Source organism: Ixodes scapularis, unplaced genomic scaffold (assembly GCF_016920785.2).
Source record: "Ixodes scapularis isolate PalLabHiFi unplaced genomic scaffold, ASM1692078v2 PGA_scaffold2__306_contigs__length_199485367, whole genome shotgun sequence".
In the NCBI taxonomy this organism is placed as follows: Eukaryota; Metazoa; Arthropoda; class Arachnida; order Ixodida; family Ixodidae; genus Ixodes; species Ixodes scapularis.
In genome coordinates this window covers 7934006-7955144 of record NW_024609857.1, presented here as the reverse complement: position 1 = coordinate 7955144, position 21139 = coordinate 7934006, and the positions used below count along the sequence as shown (strand labels likewise).

The 21139-nt window shown below is 47.7% G+C and overlaps 1 protein-coding gene across 9 annotated transcripts in view; it reads left to right on the top strand.

The window, feature by feature from the left end:
* The window catches only part of LOC8042168 (lysine-specific demethylase 5A), a 53438-nt gene that overhangs the window by 21741 nt on the left and 10558 nt on the right, over window positions 1–21139 (top strand). For 6 of the 9 annotated variants that reach the window (XM_040499071.2, XM_029987275.4, XM_029987274.4 and 3 more), the window contains exons 15-30: window positions 767–886; window positions 975–1169; window positions 1856–1970; window positions 3367–3433; window positions 3558–3682; window positions 4392–4542; window positions 5021–5138; window positions 6201–6395; window positions 7269–7429; window positions 7694–7832; window positions 11015–11194; window positions 12459–12608; window positions 13791–13962; window positions 17184–17482; window positions 20328–20544; window positions 20954–21051. In XM_040499071.2, the coding sequence (XP_040355005.2) occupies window positions 767–886; window positions 975–1169; window positions 1856–1970; window positions 3367–3433; window positions 3558–3682; window positions 4392–4542; window positions 5021–5138; window positions 6201–6395; window positions 7269–7429; window positions 7694–7832; window positions 11015–11194; window positions 12459–12608; window positions 13791–13962; window positions 17184–17482; window positions 20328–20544; window positions 20954–21051 (2502 nt within the window). The remainder of the gene's footprint in view (window positions 1–766; window positions 887–974; window positions 1170–1855; window positions 1971–3366; window positions 3434–3557; window positions 3683–4391; window positions 4543–5020; window positions 5139–6200; window positions 6396–7268; window positions 7430–7693; window positions 7833–11014; window positions 11195–12458; window positions 12609–13790; window positions 13963–17183; window positions 17483–20327; window positions 20545–20953; window positions 21052–21139) is intronic. The other 3 variants (XM_040499072.2, XM_040499070.2, XM_029987273.4) reach the window with 1 other exon arrangement.

The following is a 21139-nucleotide window of genomic DNA, read 5'->3' as shown; positions in this document are numbered from 1 at the left end:
TCATTGAGTTTGGTCATAAAATAAGAAAAAAGCTCCAAGACCAGTGTTCCCCCTTAACCCAAATTATGATTACTATTTATGTACAAATAAAGGCACAAAAGAGCAGGCAGGACAGGTGCTTGCCTTTATCTTTTTCACGCTTTATTTGTACCTAACAATGCATTAACCCCTTGATGGTAAATTTTTTTATGCAAAATTTGTACCAATATGGTTTAATCTGGTTTGATGGCTGACAAGGTCATCTTGTAAAACTATGTTTGACAAGCAAACCTCATCATGAACTACGGAAATGGTGCCAGAAAGGTGGAACAATGTGAGCTCGTCATAAAGGCTGAACTGCACGTGAGCGATTTAGCGAGCGACGAGACTAGCGACAGCGATGAGAGTCTGCGGTGAGCGACAGAGATTTCTCGCTGTCGCTTCTCACGTCGCTTGGTTTTTGTGTTTCTAGAAAATGTCGCTCATCGCCTTGGTCGCTTGCGGTCTGCCTCATCGTGTGGGTCGCCGTCGCTTGTCCTTTCTCTCGCCAAATCGCTTCACGTGGTTTGTACTTAGACCAGAAAATAGACGATCATTCGGGACAAGCTGAGCTTGTCACAAACCATTGAGGGGTTAACTAATCCAGCATCATACTTTACTAGGCCACATTTTAGCATTGTCTCGATCAGCTTGTTGCACAATTGAAGCAACTCTCACGATGAAAAGACGGCGAGCCTTAGTATCGGTCCATTTACTTAATTGTGGCCTTCATCGATCTTTATTGCAGATTTATAGAACAGACCAAAGTGCCGGGGAGTTTGTGGTCACCTTCCCCAGGTCCTACCATGCAGGTTTCAATCAGGGCTACAACTTTGCAGAGGCTGTCAACTTTGCACCGGCCGACTGGGTGAGCCTGCATCTCTTCACCTCATTGGCACAGGCCGGCAGTGTTAACACTTACGGGCATTGCCGCCTCTCTCTTTGCCCAACAACAGCTCCCCATTGGCCGAGTGTGCGTGTCGCACTACAGCATGCTGCGGCGGTTCTGCGTGTTCTCGCACGACGAGCTCGTCTGCAAGATGGCGGCCGACCCCGACCGTCTAGACATAAGCCTGGCTGCTTCCACTTACCAGGATATGCTCAAGATGGTGGAGACGGAGAGGGAGCAGCGCAGGAAGCTTCTCGAATGGGTCAGTGAATCCTTTGTCTTTTTTTTTAAGCAGGGAATGTGTTTTACGAGTCGTTTTATATGAAAAAATTGTCACAATCGACAGGAACGACCGACGCGGACAACCGTCATGGATGAGGATTGAGATGCATTTTAATTTCTATCTGATGTTTCTTCAATTACTGCATATAAACACAGTTCAGTTTCATTCTGACTTTGACAGAGATTGGTACATTTTACACCGCATTGTAAAAAAAAAAAAAAAGATGTTTAGGGGGTCATACATAAACTGTATGTCATAATTCTTCATATTCATCAAGACAAGGTGTACTATTTCTGATCAGGCAAACAAGAACCAGGGAAGGGAGCTGAGGGAAGTAGGGGGTTATGAAAAACACGAAATCTGTATGACAGAATATGTTACTTTTCCGAAATATATGTTCGTTGACCTCCAGATATGATAAAATACAATGAAGAGAAGGTTTCGAGACTGAGCTTGGTTTGTCTTGCCTTGTCTTGAATTTTCTGTTGCATGTATGGAAACATGGGAAGTGTGATGTCGACAAAGTTTATTGATGGATCATTTGGGTTTAAGTCGCTCTCTAGGAAAAGAATTAAACATTATCTCTTTAATTCTTTTCATAATAATATGTTAAATCTGAGGCTCCCTGAGGAATTACCTTTTTTTCTCTTTGGCCGGTACTCCAGGGCATCTTCGAGGCAGAGCGGGAGGCATTTGAGCTGTTGCCAGACGATGAACGACAGTGTGACTACTGCAAGACCACCTGCTTTCTCTCTGCTGTCACCTGTTCCTGCAACAACAGTAAGCAGCACCTGACTTCACACCCTTTTGGCTACACTGCAGCCAGTTGAGGTTTTGACCACCGAAAGTAGTAGTATGTTACAAGGCTACGAAGATAAGTTGCATTTGCCTATTAGTTTGTTATATTTTCTGAGAAAATTAATAATAAATACGGGCAATTTTTTTATGAGTGAAGTATGACCTTCCAAGTACCCTCACTACTGTCAAACCTGTTTATGTCAAACTCGCAAAAAACTGTCTACCTGTTGGATGTAGCGGGTAATTCAATATAAAAGTTTTAATGAATTTGACAACAAACAAGCGCGCCGCATTTAGAAAAGTTGTTTACTCTCAAAGTAGCGTCTGTACGTCATGAGGGACGTGCCACACGGCTATTTAGTTCTTCGTTTTTCAAGGTTTCGCCGGTGCACCCTCTCCCCGCTCCCTTCGCAAAAGAATTTTTTTCCTTCCGGGCAGTCGATGCGGTTCTTTGGAAGAAAAAAGGCTCGAGGTATACCTAAGCACTTCTTATGAGTTCTAATGCGAAAGCATGCACACTATTCTTCCTCTTCCTTCTTTCGTCTGCGGCGTACTTGCATTAACAATCGAGCGTGCGCGCTGTTCTCGGCGCGCTGACCTTGGGCGTGGAGCGGTGGAGCCCCTGCGTCAAGGGCACGCAGTGCCATGGGGTGGCGGTCGTTGAAACTGACGCGCAGCGGCCAATGGAAACCTCGTCAACGTGCGCCAGCCATTGGTATCGAAGTTGAAATCCATAAGCTTTACTCCGCTTCTTTCGGATCAAGGAAACCAGGTGCCGTTTGGCTAGGCTTTTCGCATGGTTTCATAGCTGGGAGCTGGCTTCACTTGGAGAAAGGATTTAAGGTGCTGTTTGGCGCGGCTTCAAAGCTGATGACGTCTGCTCGCTCTGTGGGACAGTTAATGCTTTTGCATTAAAAAAGCCAGCTTGCAGAGCAAAACGGCACTCTCGGCAGTTCCATCTGTTGGACAACGCTGCAATTGTTGTTCGATATAACCACATTTTTCGCTATGTATTTCCATTGCACTACTAGTCTGTTCAGAAATAGTATGATTCAAGGGATGGTTTGAATTAATTCGGTTCGATATAATCGGGTTTGACTGTATATATGTGTGAGTGTTTAGGGAAGGGCCATTTTTTCAATTTTATTGACCTCTGGAGGTAAAAGGAGGTTGCTGCTATAGTCGTCTAATATTCTTGTACAGGGAAATTCGCTGGGCATTAAAGGGAGGACTTCAGACCACTTTTACATGCAGTCACTTTGGGCTCGGGAACTTTAAGGCTCTTTTTTTGCTTTATTAAGAATAATATTTTTATATAGGAGAAGTTAGGATACTATGGATGTGCAGACCTCACTTGCCTCAATGATTTCCCCAACAGGCAAGCTAGTCTGCATTCCACATCGTGAACACCTCTGCGAATGTCCTCCAAGCAAGCACTGCTTGAGGTGAGTGCGTGAAAGCTGGAAAGAGTTGTTCAGTTACCGAGCCGTTATCTCGGCGCCTCTCGGCACTCCATATGAAACCCCCTAATCTGAAGGCACCTGGCTCTTTCTTCCGCTCTCTCTGCAGGTATCGTTACACTCTGGACGAACTTCCAGTCATGCTACATCGTCTAAAAGTTAGAGCCGAGTCTTTTGACAACTGGGCCATCAAGGTGAAGGCAGCGTTGGAAGCCACAGAGGACGACAAGCTGGGTGCGTGGCGATTGCAGAGTTGGGCAGAGTCTTTTATGCCCAATTAAATATTGGAGGACGAGGGATACACAAAAACAGTGATGCAGGTTTTTTTGTTTTGTTTTTTTTTCTTCGTGAACTTGGCAAAACATGCTCAGCACGTCATAAATGGAAGTTGCAATTCTCAGTAGTGACGACAAATGCTAATGCAATGTCGCTGAACATGTTTTCTAATTTTTGGAGTAAAAATAAACTAAACATAAATTTCGGCCTTAGCAAAGCGTGCGTGGGACTAATTTGCTCTCTCCCATGCACGCCTCGTCGATTTGTCAATCTACCTCACGTTCCAAAAAGTAATTACAATCTTTCTTTTTTTCAATATTTTTGTTTGTTTTGCAGAAGCCTTAGTGAGTTGTCCTGTGGGGACACTGTGTTGCATAAAGAGACTGTCAAAATAGCTCTCCCCCTTTTTTCGCTTATCAGCATGTGACCAAAGAAGGGGAAAATCCCTGTTCTTATGCCCATATGCAATAAATTATCTATAAGTCGGGCTTTTAGGGGGGGACAGTAAGCATCAAGGAGTGAGAGGCCTTGTCGTAAACATCACGGTTTTATGAAGACACAAGCGGGTGTCTCCGAGAGCTGGGTGGAAGAAGAGCACGAGGAACAGGGGGACGTCCTTGTTGTGGAACGTGAGAGTGAGCCGCTGCCTGGTCTGCTGTTCCTCCAGAACTAGGCGAGCTGAAGGAGCTGGTGGAGGAAGCGGAGGAGAAGAAGTTTCCTCCGACGGAGCTGCTCCAGTCGCTCAAGGTGGCGGTCCAGGAGTCGGAGAAGACCTCCAGCATCGCCCAGCAGCTGCTGAGCAAGAAAGTGCGCACCAGGTGGGCGGGGCTCGACTGCTCGCAGGGCCAAAGACTCGGTCTGTGGGCTGGCTCCGTTTTAAACGTTTAGCTTATGCGTAGAAGGAGCTAGACAGAGAGAATAGATGTTGTTTAAAAGATAGTCCTTTCGCAAAGCACCATTGGAAATTATTCTACCTAGCTTGTGCTTTTGATTGTAGGATGGAGAGGTTGAAAACAGTCATACCCCAGACTTTATTAGTACTACATAAAGTGACCCTCTTTACTACTAAAGTTTTTAAAAAGCATTCAGAGATGCCGACTGTTACCTTCATTCTTTAATGCGTGTGCTCTCACTGGTTTCTTTGACAATGTTGGAGCATTGCGGGAGCTGCGCTAACCTCGACAACATAGCATAAAGTAGTTGACTGCGAGTATAGTGCTCAGGGTGTTCCGCCCCGTGTCTGTGCATACATGTTTTCTCAATGCGGTGTTGGCCTCTCGGGGTTTTGTGGGGCAGGAACAGGCAGTCGCAGGACACGAAGCATGTGTCGCGCCTCACTCTGGACGAGCTGCAGGTCTTCTACGAGCAGCTGTGCAAGCTGCCCTGCGTCATCCGCGAGTCTGTCCTCATCAAGGTGAGTTCTCGTCAGCAGCGGGCTTGTGTAACCCATTTTTCCTTGCGATTGTTTTATATCTGAAAGGGGACCAGTACTTTGCAGCAGATGATTGATTGCTGCAAAGCACCAATTGTTGAGAACAGCAATACTAGCTTTGGCGTGTAACGCATTATTTTTGAGGCTACCGTAATATCCAGAGAGCTAGCCCAGCTAAAATTTATAGCAAATCGGATGAAAATAAGGGCTAAGCTGAATTTCGGTGCGCCATAAAATAAAGTTGAAGAAAAGCTAGTTTTAGATTTTGTGACCCTGGAAACTTGCGATTGCAGGAAGGGTCAATGAACCAAAGGTGACTATCCTTCCTAATCAGTAATGTTTGCTCCCACCGTGGTTAAATGACACCGTTTTTGCCAAGGTCACCATTGGCCAAGGCCCTGCTACGACTAAAAGTGTACCATCTTTCAATGTTTCTGAAAAAATAGCAAATTGTGTAAAAGAATAGGGGTCGTCTTATCTGCTGTTCACGGCATGTCCTGCCTTGCACAGTCTGCAATTTAGTACAAGTTTCGCTTCCCTTCAATCCATGGGAAGAAAGAAAAAAAATTTTGAGTAGCGTTTTCTTTTTGTGGGAGGGGGGGAGCAAATTGTTTGTGCAGAGCAAAATTAGTTCACGAATTTAGATGGATCGAGTAGTAAGCACGAAACACGAACCAGATTTGAAAGCATGGACTTGCCTAGTGGAGACGGGAGTCCTTTTGTAAACACTCCCCAAGTGCCACCCTTTTGCAGCTTTCCTCTTCAGCGAGACGATTTCGGGATGCACTTTGGGAAAGGTTATTGCCTCGGCATAATCACTGGAGAGATGAGAATGGAAGTCTTTCGATCGTCCCGCCTCCAGAGCGAGAGTTTTAGTTCCGACGACACTTCGGTGCCTCGTGCACAGCCAAGGTGCGGCAAAACCATAGCCCGTCGGTGATCATAGTACGGGAGTCCAGCCATGTTGTTGTATGGTTCGAACTACCTCGAGTCGCTCGCACTGACCCACCCCTCTTGCGCTCCGACCTTCTGACCCTCCGCCAGGACCTGGTGGACCGCGTGCTGGACTTCCAGACGAGCGCCCAGGAGCTGCTCGGGGAGGAGATGGGGGAGTCTCGGCAGCTGGAGAAGCTGCTGGAGGCCGGCGTGGCTCTCGACATGGACCTGGTGGAGGTGCCCCAGCTCAAGCACAAGCTGAACCAAGCACGCTGGCTCGAGGAGGTCAAGGCCACCCTCCAGGTCGGTCCCGCAGCCCGGTTTCCGTCTCCGCAACCCTGGCTCCCGCCTCTCCAGATTTCTTGTCCGTTCGACGCGGTGCCTCATCAATGCAGACGCCCCGCCATTTAGACAAAATTTTCGGGGCACCGAACTCTAGTGCCATCTATCGAGGAACCCTGGAACGCTTCTGACCCGCAGATATTGTTTTAATTTCCTTGCGCGTAATTCTTTCACCTTGGGCTCGAAATAATTATGACAGTATCATAAGCGACTATTTCTCCCAAATGATGCGTAGATTGGACGTCGAAAGTACCGCAGAGCCTTCGCTCTAGCTAAACAGCTTGGAAACGTTCGGGGTCTGCTCGATAGATGGCACCAGCAGTTACGAGAGATTGCAGTGCTCATCGGCACAGTCTAATGCAAATGCGCGAATCGGCCTTAACTGCTTTCCTTTGGCTCGGGCAATCCTGTACCCCTCAGTAATATGCGTCGTGTCTCCATTTGAATCCGTGTAATAGACGGTTTGCAAGCCTTGTATTTGCCTCATTTTCAAAAGTTCATAGAGGCACGGTGATCAGTTTTGCCTGCCAAAAGTTTGAGAATCTTCATCCTAACTGAGAACAGTCCAGTCCACCTTCTCAAGTTTTCAAACCGTGCATGTCGACGTGCTCCGAATGGCACAGAAACGGGGCAGTAGAATGCAGCAGCGGGGATAATAAATTAATAATAATTGTAATAGTAATAATAATATTTAATGTACATTCACATACATGGTGCAAAACAGGCCCGTCCAAGCCAAATGATGCTCGCTTCATGTATATGAATGTACGTTGAATAATATTTCATATTGTCGGACGAAAGCGGAAAAAGGTCCAAGATTGCTCGTTTTCCTAGGATCCGACGGAGGTGACCCTGGACACGCTGCGCAAGCTGCTGGACGCGGGCGTCGGGCTGGCCCCACACCCGGTGGCTGAGCGGGCCATGGCCGAGCTGCAGGAGCTGCTCACGTCCGGGGAGCGCTGGGAGGAGAAGGCCAAGACCTGCCTGCAGGCCAAGTGCGTTCGTCTTCGCCAGGCAGACTTGCGCTGCGGTCTCGCGCTCTTAACCCTTTGACGGTCGAGATTTTAACGCAAAACATGTTTTATGTGACGTTTTCTGTGAGGAAATGGTCACAAACAAGCGTCAGACGAGCTTCACAAATGAGCGGCACACTGAATGTTATGTACGTTAAAAAAAACACTGAAATGAAAATAAGTTTTTTTAGAGGGTTCTAATGGGTCCGTGAGCGGGTTCTGAGGCGGCGGTGTTTCCTCGTGCAGGCCCAGACATTCTCTGCCCGCCCTGGAGGCCCTGATTGCGGAGGCCAGCGAGATCCCCGTGTTCCTGCCCAACCTGGCTGCACTCAAGGAGGCCACGCGCAAGGCCAGCGAGTGGTCCGCCAAGGCCGAGGCCGTGCAGGTGGGAGACGGAAGCTAGTCTGGGAAGGGGCTCGCTTAGGTACAGTGTCCGAAACGCACCCGTATGTTGAAAGTACGTACAAACGTACGAAGTCGCAGAAGCCGGAGTGTCACGCCTTTGGATGTCGCGACCGAGGCGATTGGCGCCAGAGGGTCCCGGTGAATAAAAAGTGCAAACGCGAGTTTCGCCGTTGTCGCAGCTTTCCTGGACTGCCACGTCCACCTATGGTGCCGTGGCACTGCCAGAATCGCGGCTGGTGAAGGTGCGACACTTTTACGATGTCGTCGGGCGGAAGTCGAGGGACGACTTTTTCGGTTGTGGCAACCACACCGGTCGGAGATGCGTTCCTGGCACCGTCGTTGGGGGGATCTTCGGAGGTCCTTCTGGTTAGCGCTTGAGTCGGCGATGCACGCCACCCACCGCTCACTGGTCAGGAAACTTTGGCGATTTTGGCCTTAGTGAGTTTTGCCGGCAGAAGCTGCGCTGGGTGAAAGTAAAAGTAAACAAAAAATAAGAAAAAATTTATAATAAAAAAAAGTTTGTACCTTTTTGGTGCAAATTTGGCACCCATTATGGGGCGTTTTATTTATATCGGAATAATACGGTCCTTCATGTCTGTGGACGGTGTTTCCAATCGTTCGTCTTTTCTACGTGATCGGGGGGTTTTACGAAAGAGTAGACGCGACCAGCGAGTTTCTCCGCGGTGGCTTCTCCAAACCCATGTTTATCCGTCGGGTTCTCCGAGCGAATTAATTGGTTGACTCCCCCTGTCTTCGGTGCCCCTCCCCGGTGCTTCAGTCGGCCCCTAGGCCACCGGTTCAGGAACGGCGATGCTGGTGAGGACAGTGTCCAGTGAATAACCTGAGAAAGGAACCTGCCTTATAATACATAGGTCTTTTTTTTACGTTGTGGTTGCGTGTTGAGGCACCGTTTCTTTACGGCTGGTTCCTTTTGCACCGGTAGCAGTGGGCCTGCAGGAAGCGGGCCGTGGTCCAAGCTTTATTGGAAGAACTGCGACCAGCCACGGGTTGGTTGAAAGACCTCTGGAGGCCAGGGTTTCGAGACCTCTGCCCTAAAGCATGAGTTCCCAAACTAGGTTCCTAGGACCTCAAGGGTTCCCCAGAGTACCCTAACGAGTTCCCCAAACGTTTAAATTTCTTCAACTATTCCTTTCCTAAGTGAGGCGTTTTTACAGTTAAGGTACCATTTCTGCCTGTCTGAGCTCTTCATTGATGCATAACATTGAGCCAAACATTTCTTATTTCTTAGTACCGTATTTACTCGCACAATGAACGCACTCGCATAATAAACGCACCCCCCAATTCGGCTCTCAAAATTTCGACTTTTTTTCACTCGCGTAATAAACGCACCCACAACTCGGACTTCAAAATTTTGACCTCTCCCCCCCACGCGCTCGAAATGAACACACTTTTCTATCCTGGGGCAGCGAGGTCGGGAATGCATGAGCAGCGTGGGCGAACAAAATGCCTTGCAAAGGGCGTTAAAAAATTTGCAAAGATCCAACGGAAGCAAGAAAAAAAACAAAAGGAGCTTCTTTTTCTTTTTTTTTTTTGCACAGCGCAGGTACTGCGCTGTGCTGAGAAAGAGAAGCGCTCCAAGCAAACAGCTTGGGAAAAACGACAAACAGAAAAAAAAAGAAACCAGGAATTATTAGAAAATAAAAACAAAGAGGAGCTTCAGGAGCGGAGAAGCCCTCTAAGCAAACGAAACAGCTTGCGAAAGGCGGCAAAAAGAAAAAAAAGAACAACACAGTTAGGTTACGGGGGTCGTGGGGTCGTGCGTCGCGCGTGGGGTCGTGCGTCGCGCGCAAGGAGATAAAGATAAGGGGAGAGCCCTCGCCTAAGCAATGCCTAAGCAAACAAAACAGCTTGCAGAAGGCGGCAAGAAAAAAACAAACAAAAAAACCCAAGAAACCAAGAGAAAAAGAAAACAGGAGTTTTTTTGTTTTTTTTTGCACAGCTTAGTTAGGTTACCGGGTCCGGCGCCGCGCGCATAAGAAGTTACTTCGATTTTTCAGGGTAAAATGTCGGTTCATTATGCTCATTATGCGAGTAAATACGGACGCAAAAATTTTACTTTGCGTAATGAACGCCCCCCCCCCCCCCCCCCCCCCAACTTTGCATCGATTTTTCGGAAAAAAAAGTGCGTTCATTCTGTGAGTAAATACGGTATGTGCATTGTTGTTGACATGGTCTGTGAGCTTCTGCATTGCTTTATTGGACCAATGGCAAGACCAGAAGGGGTTCCTCGGCCGCCATTTGAGGCATTTAAAGGTTCCTCGAGGTTGTCCTATGCCCTAGGGCAGAGGTCTCAAACAAGCGGCCCGCAGACATCCTGCGGCTGCGAGTCCCCTTTCTTATGCAAGCCTTGAGCGCAACAAAGGCCATAAATAGTAGCTTTATATCGTCCATCCATTTCCGCTCGAAAAGGAGCTCTTTTCTTTTGAACTCGGTATTCCTTCGTCTAAATACCTGCTTCTCAGCCCTTTCTTATGTAGATCAACCGGACCGGCAATGCAACCTGCTACAATTGCATATATTTGCTCAAGGAGGCACCCCAATCGGCTACACAAACTCTCACTCAGCGGCAGCAACTGCTGAAGATGAAGCTAAGAACTCAAGCTTCTAGCTGTCACACAGTACCTTTACAGTTCAAGCATTTTCGTATAATACCGCTAGAAAAGTCGCCAGGATTGGAGAAACGGCCGTATGAAGATATATTTTTTTATGCCTGTTGAGCCTACGCCACATGGCAAGGAGGGTGAATATGCTATTGTTCTATTGAAGACTCCCCAGCGCGTTGGTATTTTAAATCTTATAACATCAGAGTGCGGTGCAAAATGGTGAGCTCACAAAAAGCACAAGGTTCCTTCTGTAGGAATTCATAGGTCGTTGGGAGGGTCGGCGTGATTTGCAACATGACCTCAAATGCTGCTTATTGGTCTATTTTTGTTGTCCCAATAATTGCCCCCCCCCTCCCCCCCCCCCCTTTTTGGCCCTCGACCTTTCTAGGGTGGCCTATCTGGCCCCCACACTCGAATGAGTTTGAGACCGCTGCCCTAGGGAAAGCTTTCCCATATTGTGACAAAGAGATTCCGGGTCAACCGACGACCGCGACGCCGCCCTAAACGAGAGGGTGAAGAGGTGGTGTGGTGCGTGCAGGGTTCCGAGAACTACCCGTACCTGGAGGCCCTGGAGAACCTGGTGAACAAGGGCCGGCCAATCCCGGTGCGGCTGGACCAGCTGCCCCAGGTGGAGTCACAGGTGGCCGCCGCCAAGTCCTGGAAGGAGCGCACCGGGCGCACCTTCCTCAAGAAGAACTCTGCCTACTCTCTGCTCGAGGTGACTCTCGCACTCCCTCCCTTGCTCCCGAGAGTAGTGCAGTGCCCACTACTAAAAATAAGTAACAAAATAGCGTTGCACGTTGGTTCGTAAAAAAATTAATGCTTAACCGAGATTTGTTACCGTCCTGCAAATGGAAGTAACGAACGCTACTTCTGCAATACTTGAGATTTCAGTATATTTAGCAGCAATGAGCAGCAGTCATGAACTTTGTCGGCAATATGTCATTTAAACAGCGATATGGCAATATTTTTATCCTTCTTTTATCAGATTCGTAAAATGTAGCGTGGTCGTGGTGGTCTGTTCATTAAAAGGGACTAAAAACGGGACTAGTTTTAGTAAAAACTAATGAGTAACGTAGTTTGGTAGACAATAGCGTAAAGTAGTAACAAAATTACTTGTTAGTCGTTTTGGATTCTAATGTGTACATTAGTATGTTATTGAAAACAGTAATGCGTCGCTACTAACGTCGTTGCTTGTAACATATTTCTTTCAACACTGCCGAGAGGCAGACGGAGAGCCTGCCCTTGTCGGCCCACGTGAGAGCGCATTAACCTTGGTCAAGATTTCGGGTGGTCGCCTCATTAGATGCGTAGGCTGGTGACGTTACATCAAGTTGTTGAGTTAAGGGCCACGTTTGACTGGAGGCAGTGCAGGCTACGTCGATGGTGCAGACGTCCAGAGAAACAAACGGAGTCCCTAATAATTTGCGATGCACCATGTAGGCATGGTGAATAGCTCGTTGCTATGAAGCTGGGGCAGTTTTTATTTTTAGAAGCTTCATTGATGAGAATAATTTGGATTATTTTCCAAAGTACTATTTCCTTCTGACGAGGCTCTGCAATACTAGCCAATAGCCACGTCGAAATGACAACACTTCGGTATTATGGCAGAAGGAACTGATATTTCTAGGCTGTTTGCTACTTGGTCGTTATAACACCCACTCATATTACATTGCTTTAAAGTTCAAAGAGATTCTCGTTATGCCTACTTATATTTTTCTTTTATGAACACAACCTGCAAAAACCCAGCTGTGTATAAAAATAATAAATATTTGCAACCGAAAATTAATGGCTTCTTTTGTCTCAAGTTAACCACCTATTGAGAAATACCTAGCTGTTCAGGACTGCCCTACTGGAAATATTGTTTCAAAGGCTCTCAGACTCTGTGACAGTGTTATTGGCTGTGCTAGATTGTGATGACATCACTGGCCCGGTTTGATGCTCCCTCACGTTGGCACTCGTCTTGCTATTCACGGTCGCAGGTGCTCTCGCCTCGCAAGGACATTGGCATCTACCAGGTGACGGCGCGCGGCAAGAAGAAGCGCCTGCGGGACGGCCTCGCGTTGTCCGAAAGAGACAAGGAGGACTCTCCAGAGGTGAAGACCGAAGACACTAAAGACGCCGCGACCATTGTGAGTGGCCTCTTTTGTCCAAGCTGTCCTCGAGCGCTGTGCCCTCGTGTGTGGGCTTGCACTACTAGGGGAGTGTGAGGTTCTGAAAGGGCTTCTACTAAGACAGTGCCCAGAAATCACCCTTGGAATGCAGAGAGAGATATGCACTGGACTATACATTGAACTCTGTGACGTGCTCAGTTCATTATACTGTGTAGTTAGGAGTGCGTAAAGCTGAGGTCATGGTCTTTCAGAAATGCATCCCCTTGCCTGGCTCTCTTGGAGGAAAAAAAAAGATGCTGGCATAATGAATTCTAAAAAGTAGCGAAAGAAGCCAGCTTAGTAAACTACTGTTGCACTCTTTGTAGAAGGCCCAGTTGTCTGTACATGGCTCAGTGTTAATGACTTGTCATGTGATGCAATTGGATGCAAAGCTCTTATATTCTTATGTGGGCGACGGTTTGTTATTCTTATGTTAAGAAACAAATACTGTAATATCCTGAAAGAGCCCATTTAAAAGCGAGAGCAAACCGGGTAAAAATGAGGAATGGGCTAACTTTCGGCGTGCAGTTGAGAAATATTGAACAAATGCTATTTTTGTATTTTGTGATTTGCCAAACTTGGTTTTCACATTAAGGGGCAGTATAGCATAGGCAATTGTCCTTCCCAGTCAGCAATGTTTGCTCATCTTTCACCGTAGCTAACTAACCCCATTTTGGCCGTAGTCACCGTTGGCCATGGCAGTGCATTTACTAAAAGTAAGCTATCTTTCGGTGTTTTTAAAAAAAATATCAAATCATGTCAAAAATTGGAGTGGGTTATCTTACGGGTTTTTTTTCGGAATATTATGATATATTACTTTCTTCAGCTAAGCTTGTGAAGTTTGTAGCACCGGAGCTAATGGTCACTGCTTTAGCGAGCTAGTAAATAGGCCAAACTGACACTGGTGACGATATCCTTTTAAATGGACGAAACGAAACCGCTCAGCGCACTTGTAAACCTCGAGTAAGACAGACAGACTTGTGAAATTGAAGATGTTGAGTGCTATAGTTTGTATGAATGCCCTTTTTTTAAATTATTATAATTACCTTCCAGAGATAGTGTAGTGAAACTGTTGTACAGCACAAAAACTCCACTTGCATTGTTTGTGCTTGCCAAGTGAGGAATGTAGGGGTAAAAGCATGTGGTGTGGCCCCTTGTCAGGTGGCGGCCTTCAAGGAATCTGGTGCCCATGAGATGGAGAGCATGCGCCAGCTGAGAGCCCACAACATCCAGAAGCGCCTGGAGGACACCGGCTCGGCACGCTACTGCTCCTGCCACCGCTTCTTTGGCGGCCACATGCTGCAGTGCGAGCTCTGCAAGGACTGGTTCCACGGTGCGTGCTCTTCCCCCCTTCCCTCCCTCCCTCCCTCTCTCTTTGTCTGTCGGTCTGTATCTGCATGTGTGCACATATGTGTGGCTTTGGTTGGGTTCCCTTAGCTTTCCACACGTTGGTGTGTACAGATGTAGTGCTCGGCATGTACGTATTGCAGAAATGTTGTGCTACAATGCTGGTTTGTCCTACACATTTTTTTCGGAATCGGCTATATTGGGCTTGTACTGGGCAAGTGTCGTGTTGCCGAAAACTAACGGAGCGTGCGGGTGTTTATTGCGGGTGGCCCTGGCGCCGGGAAAGGGCGAGTACAGCAGTGATACCCTGGCCCTTTTGTTGATAATAGTTGTGGTTAAAGTGCACAGCAATTGGCCAATAACAATTGCGCTGGGGGTCACACGATCGAGCTCCTTGCCACCCCTTCTCTCTTGCCTTCGGTTGCCCATTCCCTCGGCGGTGTAAGCCTCTGCGTGGAAGAATGGAGTGGGTGAGGCATACGCCGGAGCAAGCAGCGGATGCTCAACGGCATAAATACACCCATGAGAGAGGACGTCGTCCCCATCTTGGTGCGGACGGTCTCGCCCTGGGTGGTAGGATGGAATGCATTTGACAAGAAGTTCATGCCGTGTGTGAACGTAAAGTGGCACATGGAAAAGAATGTTTACCCAACGAAGAATGGACACGCTGGTGCGACCATGGAATTTCTGCAGCATGTCTGTGAGGTTGTGTTTAGTGCTTGCTACTCTGTGTGTGATCGGTTGTGGTTTACATGAGGCGCCGTGCAACAGAACATTACCGTAATTTTCGGTCAGTCACGACGCAATATCATTGAAATGTCGTTTTGGCTGACGCTGTTCATTCACATCACGTTGCGTTATTGTTTGTGCAATTTTTAAGAAAAATAATTATTGTAAATTGTTAAGCGTACACCCATGTCACAACGAGTCCCCCATCTGCCACCTCCCTCCTCCGCCTCTCTTTTTTGAGACGTTTCAGATATCATTGAAGGACAGTTTAAGCAAGTTCGAAAATATGAGAAAAATCAAACCAAGCATGGTAGCATGCGCACGCGAATAATGGGAAATGTGGAAGCGATCAAAAGTGTAACCACATGGTGCAAATGGCTACCAAAACCTGAGTTGAGGAATTACAAAACCCTCGGAGATGTTTTGTCCATAGTATATATTGTGAGGGCGCTCCTAGAGAATGTCCATTTCATCATGATCATCATCCTGAGTGCCTTCACAATATTGATGTCAACAAACATGTTGTGGTCTGTTTTCAGACAGTGAAATTGTGAAGATGCTTAGGCCTAGGAACGGTCGCGTCTCCTTGTGCCGAGTGCCGCTGATGCGAAAACTTTGTTGAGCGTCGTAGGGCAGCTTGGCAAAAATAACGCCGATGTTTGGTTTTTATGCGTTGGGGCGTGCTCGACCAGCTCGGCAGACGACTATCATTCCGAGTTCAGCGGTCGGAAAAGCAAACCCGACAGTGTGCTCGTTCTGCATTTCCGATTTGCGACCTAGCAGGCGCCCATTGCCCAGTTTCCCACGGTTGTCTTCATTAAGGCGAAAGCCTTGTATATCTCATCATTCAGTCCTTGAGCGAAAACACGTCGGTGACACGAAAGGTGCCAAAACATTTACGTGACATCTGCAATTTCAATATTCCTCCAAAAAGACTTTTCACTCTTGCCCCTCGGCTAGCATTGAACCAGCGATTTTCCGTTCAGTAGCCTGACGCGGTACCCCTCCGCCACGGGCAGAGAGGTACCGCCACATCCGTAAATCATGCGTCTGTGTTGCATTTGCGCTTGAGCTTTTGCCTTCAAGTCGTCTTGGGGATAACATAAGAGACCTTGTGTTTTTTTTTATTTTATGGTATTATGACAGGAATGAGCGGCAGTGCCATTATTTATGAGTAGTTGTCCCAAATATAAACGCCGAGCTGCTTTCCACATGTAATGCTAGTGCTCTCATATTCAAAATTTAGAAGATGAACAATATTGCTAACGTTTGTTTTATTTTTGTGTCATGAATTGCTTGCATGGTATAGGAATATTTGCACATTCCTATTTGCACTTTCCTCATGAACGTTAGTACCTAAGAAAAGTTTTGCCCCGCTTGACCGAGGTGAACTTTCCGTACCTAAAACATTACTCTTAATAGACTCTTTTCAAAAGTACAAACCCCCTAGTCGCTACAGTACAAATAATATAGAACAGTGCAAATAAACATGGATAAGGAGGACACAGTGCTGTGTCTGTGTCCTTCTAGTTGTCCGTCCTTGTGCTGATTAATGTGAAAGCATTAACTGTCCCGTGGAGCGAACTGACATCATCAGGTTGGAAACCATGGCAACCGTTGGCCAAACGGCACCTAAAATCCCCTTTTCCTATGGAGCAAAGTGAAGCTGATTTTTGATGGATTATGCTCCCATTGGCTGGCACGCGTCATCAGGGAACGAGACTCCCATTGGCTCTTGGGCGACGTAGTTCAAAAAAAAAAAGTTGCCAGAAAAGATCTCTCCATGGCGGCACAGCGCATGCAACGGCCCAGCCACCGGTAAGAGCGGTGTGGGCCCGGCAGCAGAGCTTGCTCGGCCAAACTCCAGGGAGGGTGCACACTTGAGCTCAGTGGGGCGTGGCCACTTCACAAGAGCGCGCGCTCGGTCGTCTGCCGGGGAAACGTGACCGTCTACGCCACTACGCCGCAGACGAACTAAAGGAGCAGAAGAATGACATTCGTGCTTTCGCATTCACAACTCGTAAAAAATGCTTAGGTGTCCTCTGACTTTTTTGCACTATTTTATATTATATGCACGATCTACTAACGTGCCCAACTACAAATGTTGCCGTAGTCGTTACGGCGCCAGTTATCGTAGTCCGCCATTGTTTGGGCACGCAGGAAATCTGTCGAACGAGAGGGCCGTGTCAGAGTTTGACGGGAACCCTGCTCTTATTGAGTTAGAGAACGAATTCTGCGTCGCTGTTCGACAAGGACTTAGATCCAGTTGCAGGCTTTGTGCCCAAGAAATGGCAACTGCCTATGTCGCCCAAAGAAGTTTTGAAAAAGATCTGTTTCTCTGCGTCCCGAGCCAGTCCGGTCTCAAATCGGCGGCCAAAGACCTCCTGACAATCGGCGGGCAACATACGGCACGAGTGCCGTTCATACTCCCACCGCGGCGCATCTAACACTGAGCATTCCTTCCTCCCGGCACCGCAGCCAGCTGTGTGCCGACCCCAAAGTCCCGCGGCGCTCCCAAGCCCGGCCCCGCGGTTGGGGTCGGCCCGGCGTCGGCTTCCTCCCCCAGCCCGGCGGTCGCCGGGGCCACTGCGGCCGGCCTGGGCACGTCGTCCCTGGGCCAGCGCGAGAGCAAGTTCCTGTGCCCGGCCTGCCTGCGTTCCCGGCGTCCCCGTCTGGAGACGATCCTGTCGCTGCTCGTCTCCCTCCAGAAGCTACCCGTGCGGCTGCCCGAGGGGGAGGCCCTCCAGTGCCTCACCGAGAGGGCCATGTCCTGGCAGGTGGGGAGACGTCCTTCCGTACAGCTCCTTGCGGGAACCTCTTTGGGGAATTGCGTTGCCGTCCCTAGCCATAAACGTGTCCTGGAAACCAGGCGTTGGAAAGAGACACCGTTCTTGCTGTGACGGTGGGCTTGTTCGATTTACCTGCACCAGCTGCGCTCCCTGCACAGTGCCGTTTTCGATTTACGAGTGCAGCCTATTAGCCCCGAGAGCGAACACAAGCGTCGCTGCGGTCGCCGCGCCCTGATTGGGTGAGGTGTACCGTGACGTCAGGGCGAGTACCCCGCTCCGCGATCTCGCATCGGGTCGCTTCCCAGCACCGGTTTCCTGGTTTGGCGTTGTGTGCCGCAAGCTCTTCGAGGAGCCGGACTTCGTTTACCCGGTGTACAAGACGTTGAGTTAGGCCGATATTAACGTGCTTCCGTACATTTTATAAGCCTGCTTGTCCCTTTTACCTTTAAAATTGGGTTACAAATCCCGAAAACTATCGGCGGAGGCAATTACGCCGATGAACCTCCCCGTCCGTCCACACGACGCAAGGCAATCTTGAGAGGGGTCAGTGAAGCGGTGACGCAAGTGTTTTAGACGCTGGAATTCTGTTCCTTGCATGTTCATGATTTAGGACGATATTACATCCCGCCTTCAAGGCATCTGAAGGCCTTTATATTATGGGCCTTTCGGTGGTCGGCAAATTAGCTCGCGACCCCGACTCTGCGCTGCCACTCTGCATGCGCTGGTTTGCAGATGTTTTAAAGGCCCTGCGTCTGATGATCTTTGAAGTACTCATGGAACAGGGTTGTTTTACATAAATGTAGCTTCTTCCTGAATTAAATATATAGTTTATACGCGTATGCAGGCATATTTCTTAGAGGATTCACAATTACTGGAAATTAGTTTGTATGGTAGCAGCAAAAACGGCCGAATTTCTCCCAGTTGCCTCTATGATATGTAGTAAACTGCCCAAAATATGCACAGCAATAGTGCCGTAATTTGGAATATTTATACTTTTTCCTGACATTCTTTATTCCAGCCTTTGGTATTCGGAAAATACACCGTTTAGTCTGAATTGTCATTTCCATATAAGAGTCACTGCCGCAGATCCCCAAAAGCTTTCTCAGCCTCCAAACTCCCTGCAACTGGACTCTCTGACAAGAGGAAAACAGGAGTAAAAGCAAGCATTCAAACGTCTGTCCAGTGAAAGATGCAGCACTGGTAGCAGAAAATGTGGAACCTGTGAAGGGCGACAGTCTGCGTGAGAAAAGCTTCTGTACTTTAGCTTCAGGACAATTCGATTTAAGTAAAATCTCAATTTTAGGGCTTAATGGACTAATAACGAGCTAGACACCTTAACTTACGTTTGTTATATATTACTTGAGGATTGATATAAACAATTCCACAGATACCACCCGTGTAGTCCATTGAAATACTATCCGAATCCAGCAAAGGTCAAGTGCGAGCAATGTATAGAATAAATGTTCCTTGTTTGTTTTTTTACTTTGCCCCTGCACTTGGGCTGTCTTACTTGTGATTCTCTCCCCATGGCCGAGACTGTATTTGGCACGTTGCTCGAGCAGCATGCAGCTTTTCTGCTTCGGCGATCTTGTTCAAAGACAGAGATACAAAAAAAAAATAGTATACATAACCTGCCAATCCATTCGGACCATCAGCAGCGTTTATTGTGCGAGATGTGAATCTGTAGTGATGCCCCTGCAATTGTGGCCATATTTCTTTATTTTCACATACCAGCTGTGGTTCATGCGTTGCCTGGCCTGTCAGCCATGCTTAAAATGTTCGTTGAAGTTTCGCCTGTAGCTACAGGCCATACCTCAATAAAGGCATATATAAAAATTTACACTTCCTACGAAAAACACGCCGAAAAAAATTAAATAGAAACAAGCGCGCCGACAGCTAGCGTCGTCACAGCCTCCACAGGGCGAGCGGGGCGAGTCGGGGAAAAATTCTCTCCTCGCCGTGACGTCACCCCGGTTCGCCGTAAGGGGGCGCCAGGCGAACTTCTCGGGGCTAATAGGAAAAAAAAAACGTTTGCACATTCGTAGTAGTTTATGAATGAGTTAAGAGCAATTTTAAGAAGGTTTTTGGAGTAATGGGAGAGAACAGTGAAGTAACTGAATTAGTTACTTGTAGTGCTTGAGTGTGGCTGTCCAGACCCACGTGATGAGCATGCTCTAGGACAGACACAAACTTTGACATAGAGAATGATTCCCCCCTACAAAATACAAAAGGAAGAAACTGAGGGAAGCGGACCGCTGCATTTCACATGACGGAGTTGTGTTGCCTCATGATTTCTGAAGCAGCCTGTTTGGACGGGCCTTAACATATACTCTTGCATAACAGCCACAGTTTAATTTTGAAAATTTTACTGCAAAGTAGACATCAACATCATGAAGTTTGTTTCTTTTTTTTATTACACCAGGCACGTGCGTGCATCATCCTGGTTTGCAAGTGTGCTTTTCTTCCAAGCACGCTTCTATACTTCTCCAAGTGTTGATCGCCACAAATTACTCTGTTGAGTGCGCTTCTTACTGAGCACCTGTATACTGTGCCGAAGCAACACCTGCAGATGCCGCTTCTCCGCAGTGTACCAGTGCTCCGCAAGAAGCGCGCTCAACAGGGCTAACCTGCTGTGATCAAATCTTCTAAGAATACGAATATTGCAGTTCATCTCGAGGCAAATATTCGCGCAACACTAGTTACTTAGCAGTGGATTTCATGTTCTTTGCCCTCCATGTAAACTCTCTGAATTTACTTGGACTTGTATGTAGCATCATGTTTTGTTGTTACAAGCAGATGGGATAAGCATGCTCTCTCCCACATGGTTACTCAGGACCGTGCGAGACAAGCTTTGGCTACGGAGGAGCTGGCCGCAGCACTGGCCAAGCTGTCCGTCTTGTCCCAGAAGATGGTGGAGCAGGCAGCTCGAGAGAAGACTGAGAAGATCATCAGTGCCGAACTACTGAGGGCGGCCAGCAAGCCAGAGCTTCAGCCTCACCTGCAGAGTGTCGCTCAGTCTGCATTCAGTGGTCTCAAGGTTCAGGACAAAGGTTTGCCACAGTTTTCACGGGCCGTACTCTAAGCGGGAAGGACTCTCATTTTAGTTTACGGTAAAAACAGGAACTGGAAATCACATAGTCATTATGCTTGAGGTGTATGAGATAACTCGTGAAGTAAAGGTCAACATAGCCAAACAATATTAGCATTGACAGTCATTTTATTATGGCTTTATGGAATAAAACTGGAGAGAAAACACCAAACTTTGAAAATCTGCTGGAATTCCATGGCAAATTCTCTCTGCTCACTCTCTGATCTCCCTCAGCTGTTGGCTTGTGTATGGAGGTATTGAAGAAGGCCCAACAAAATCGACTGTAGTATTTACATTTTAGGTCTTATGCCTGCATTGTCTAGCTTCTGCTCAGGTTTTTAGTTTTTTTAATCTTGAAATTTTGAATGCAGTTGACGAGTCTTCCTGTGGGCCTACAGAGCTGGACAGCAATGCCAGCATACCTGAAGATGTGATTCCCGCTGTGGCGGCCGAACAAGAAGTGTCCTTGGTTTGTTCTGCTTTCGAGTGCTCCTATTTTCACACTTTGGCCCTCTTGCAATGATGCTAGCTCTTGTCACTATGCTGTCGGCAACCGA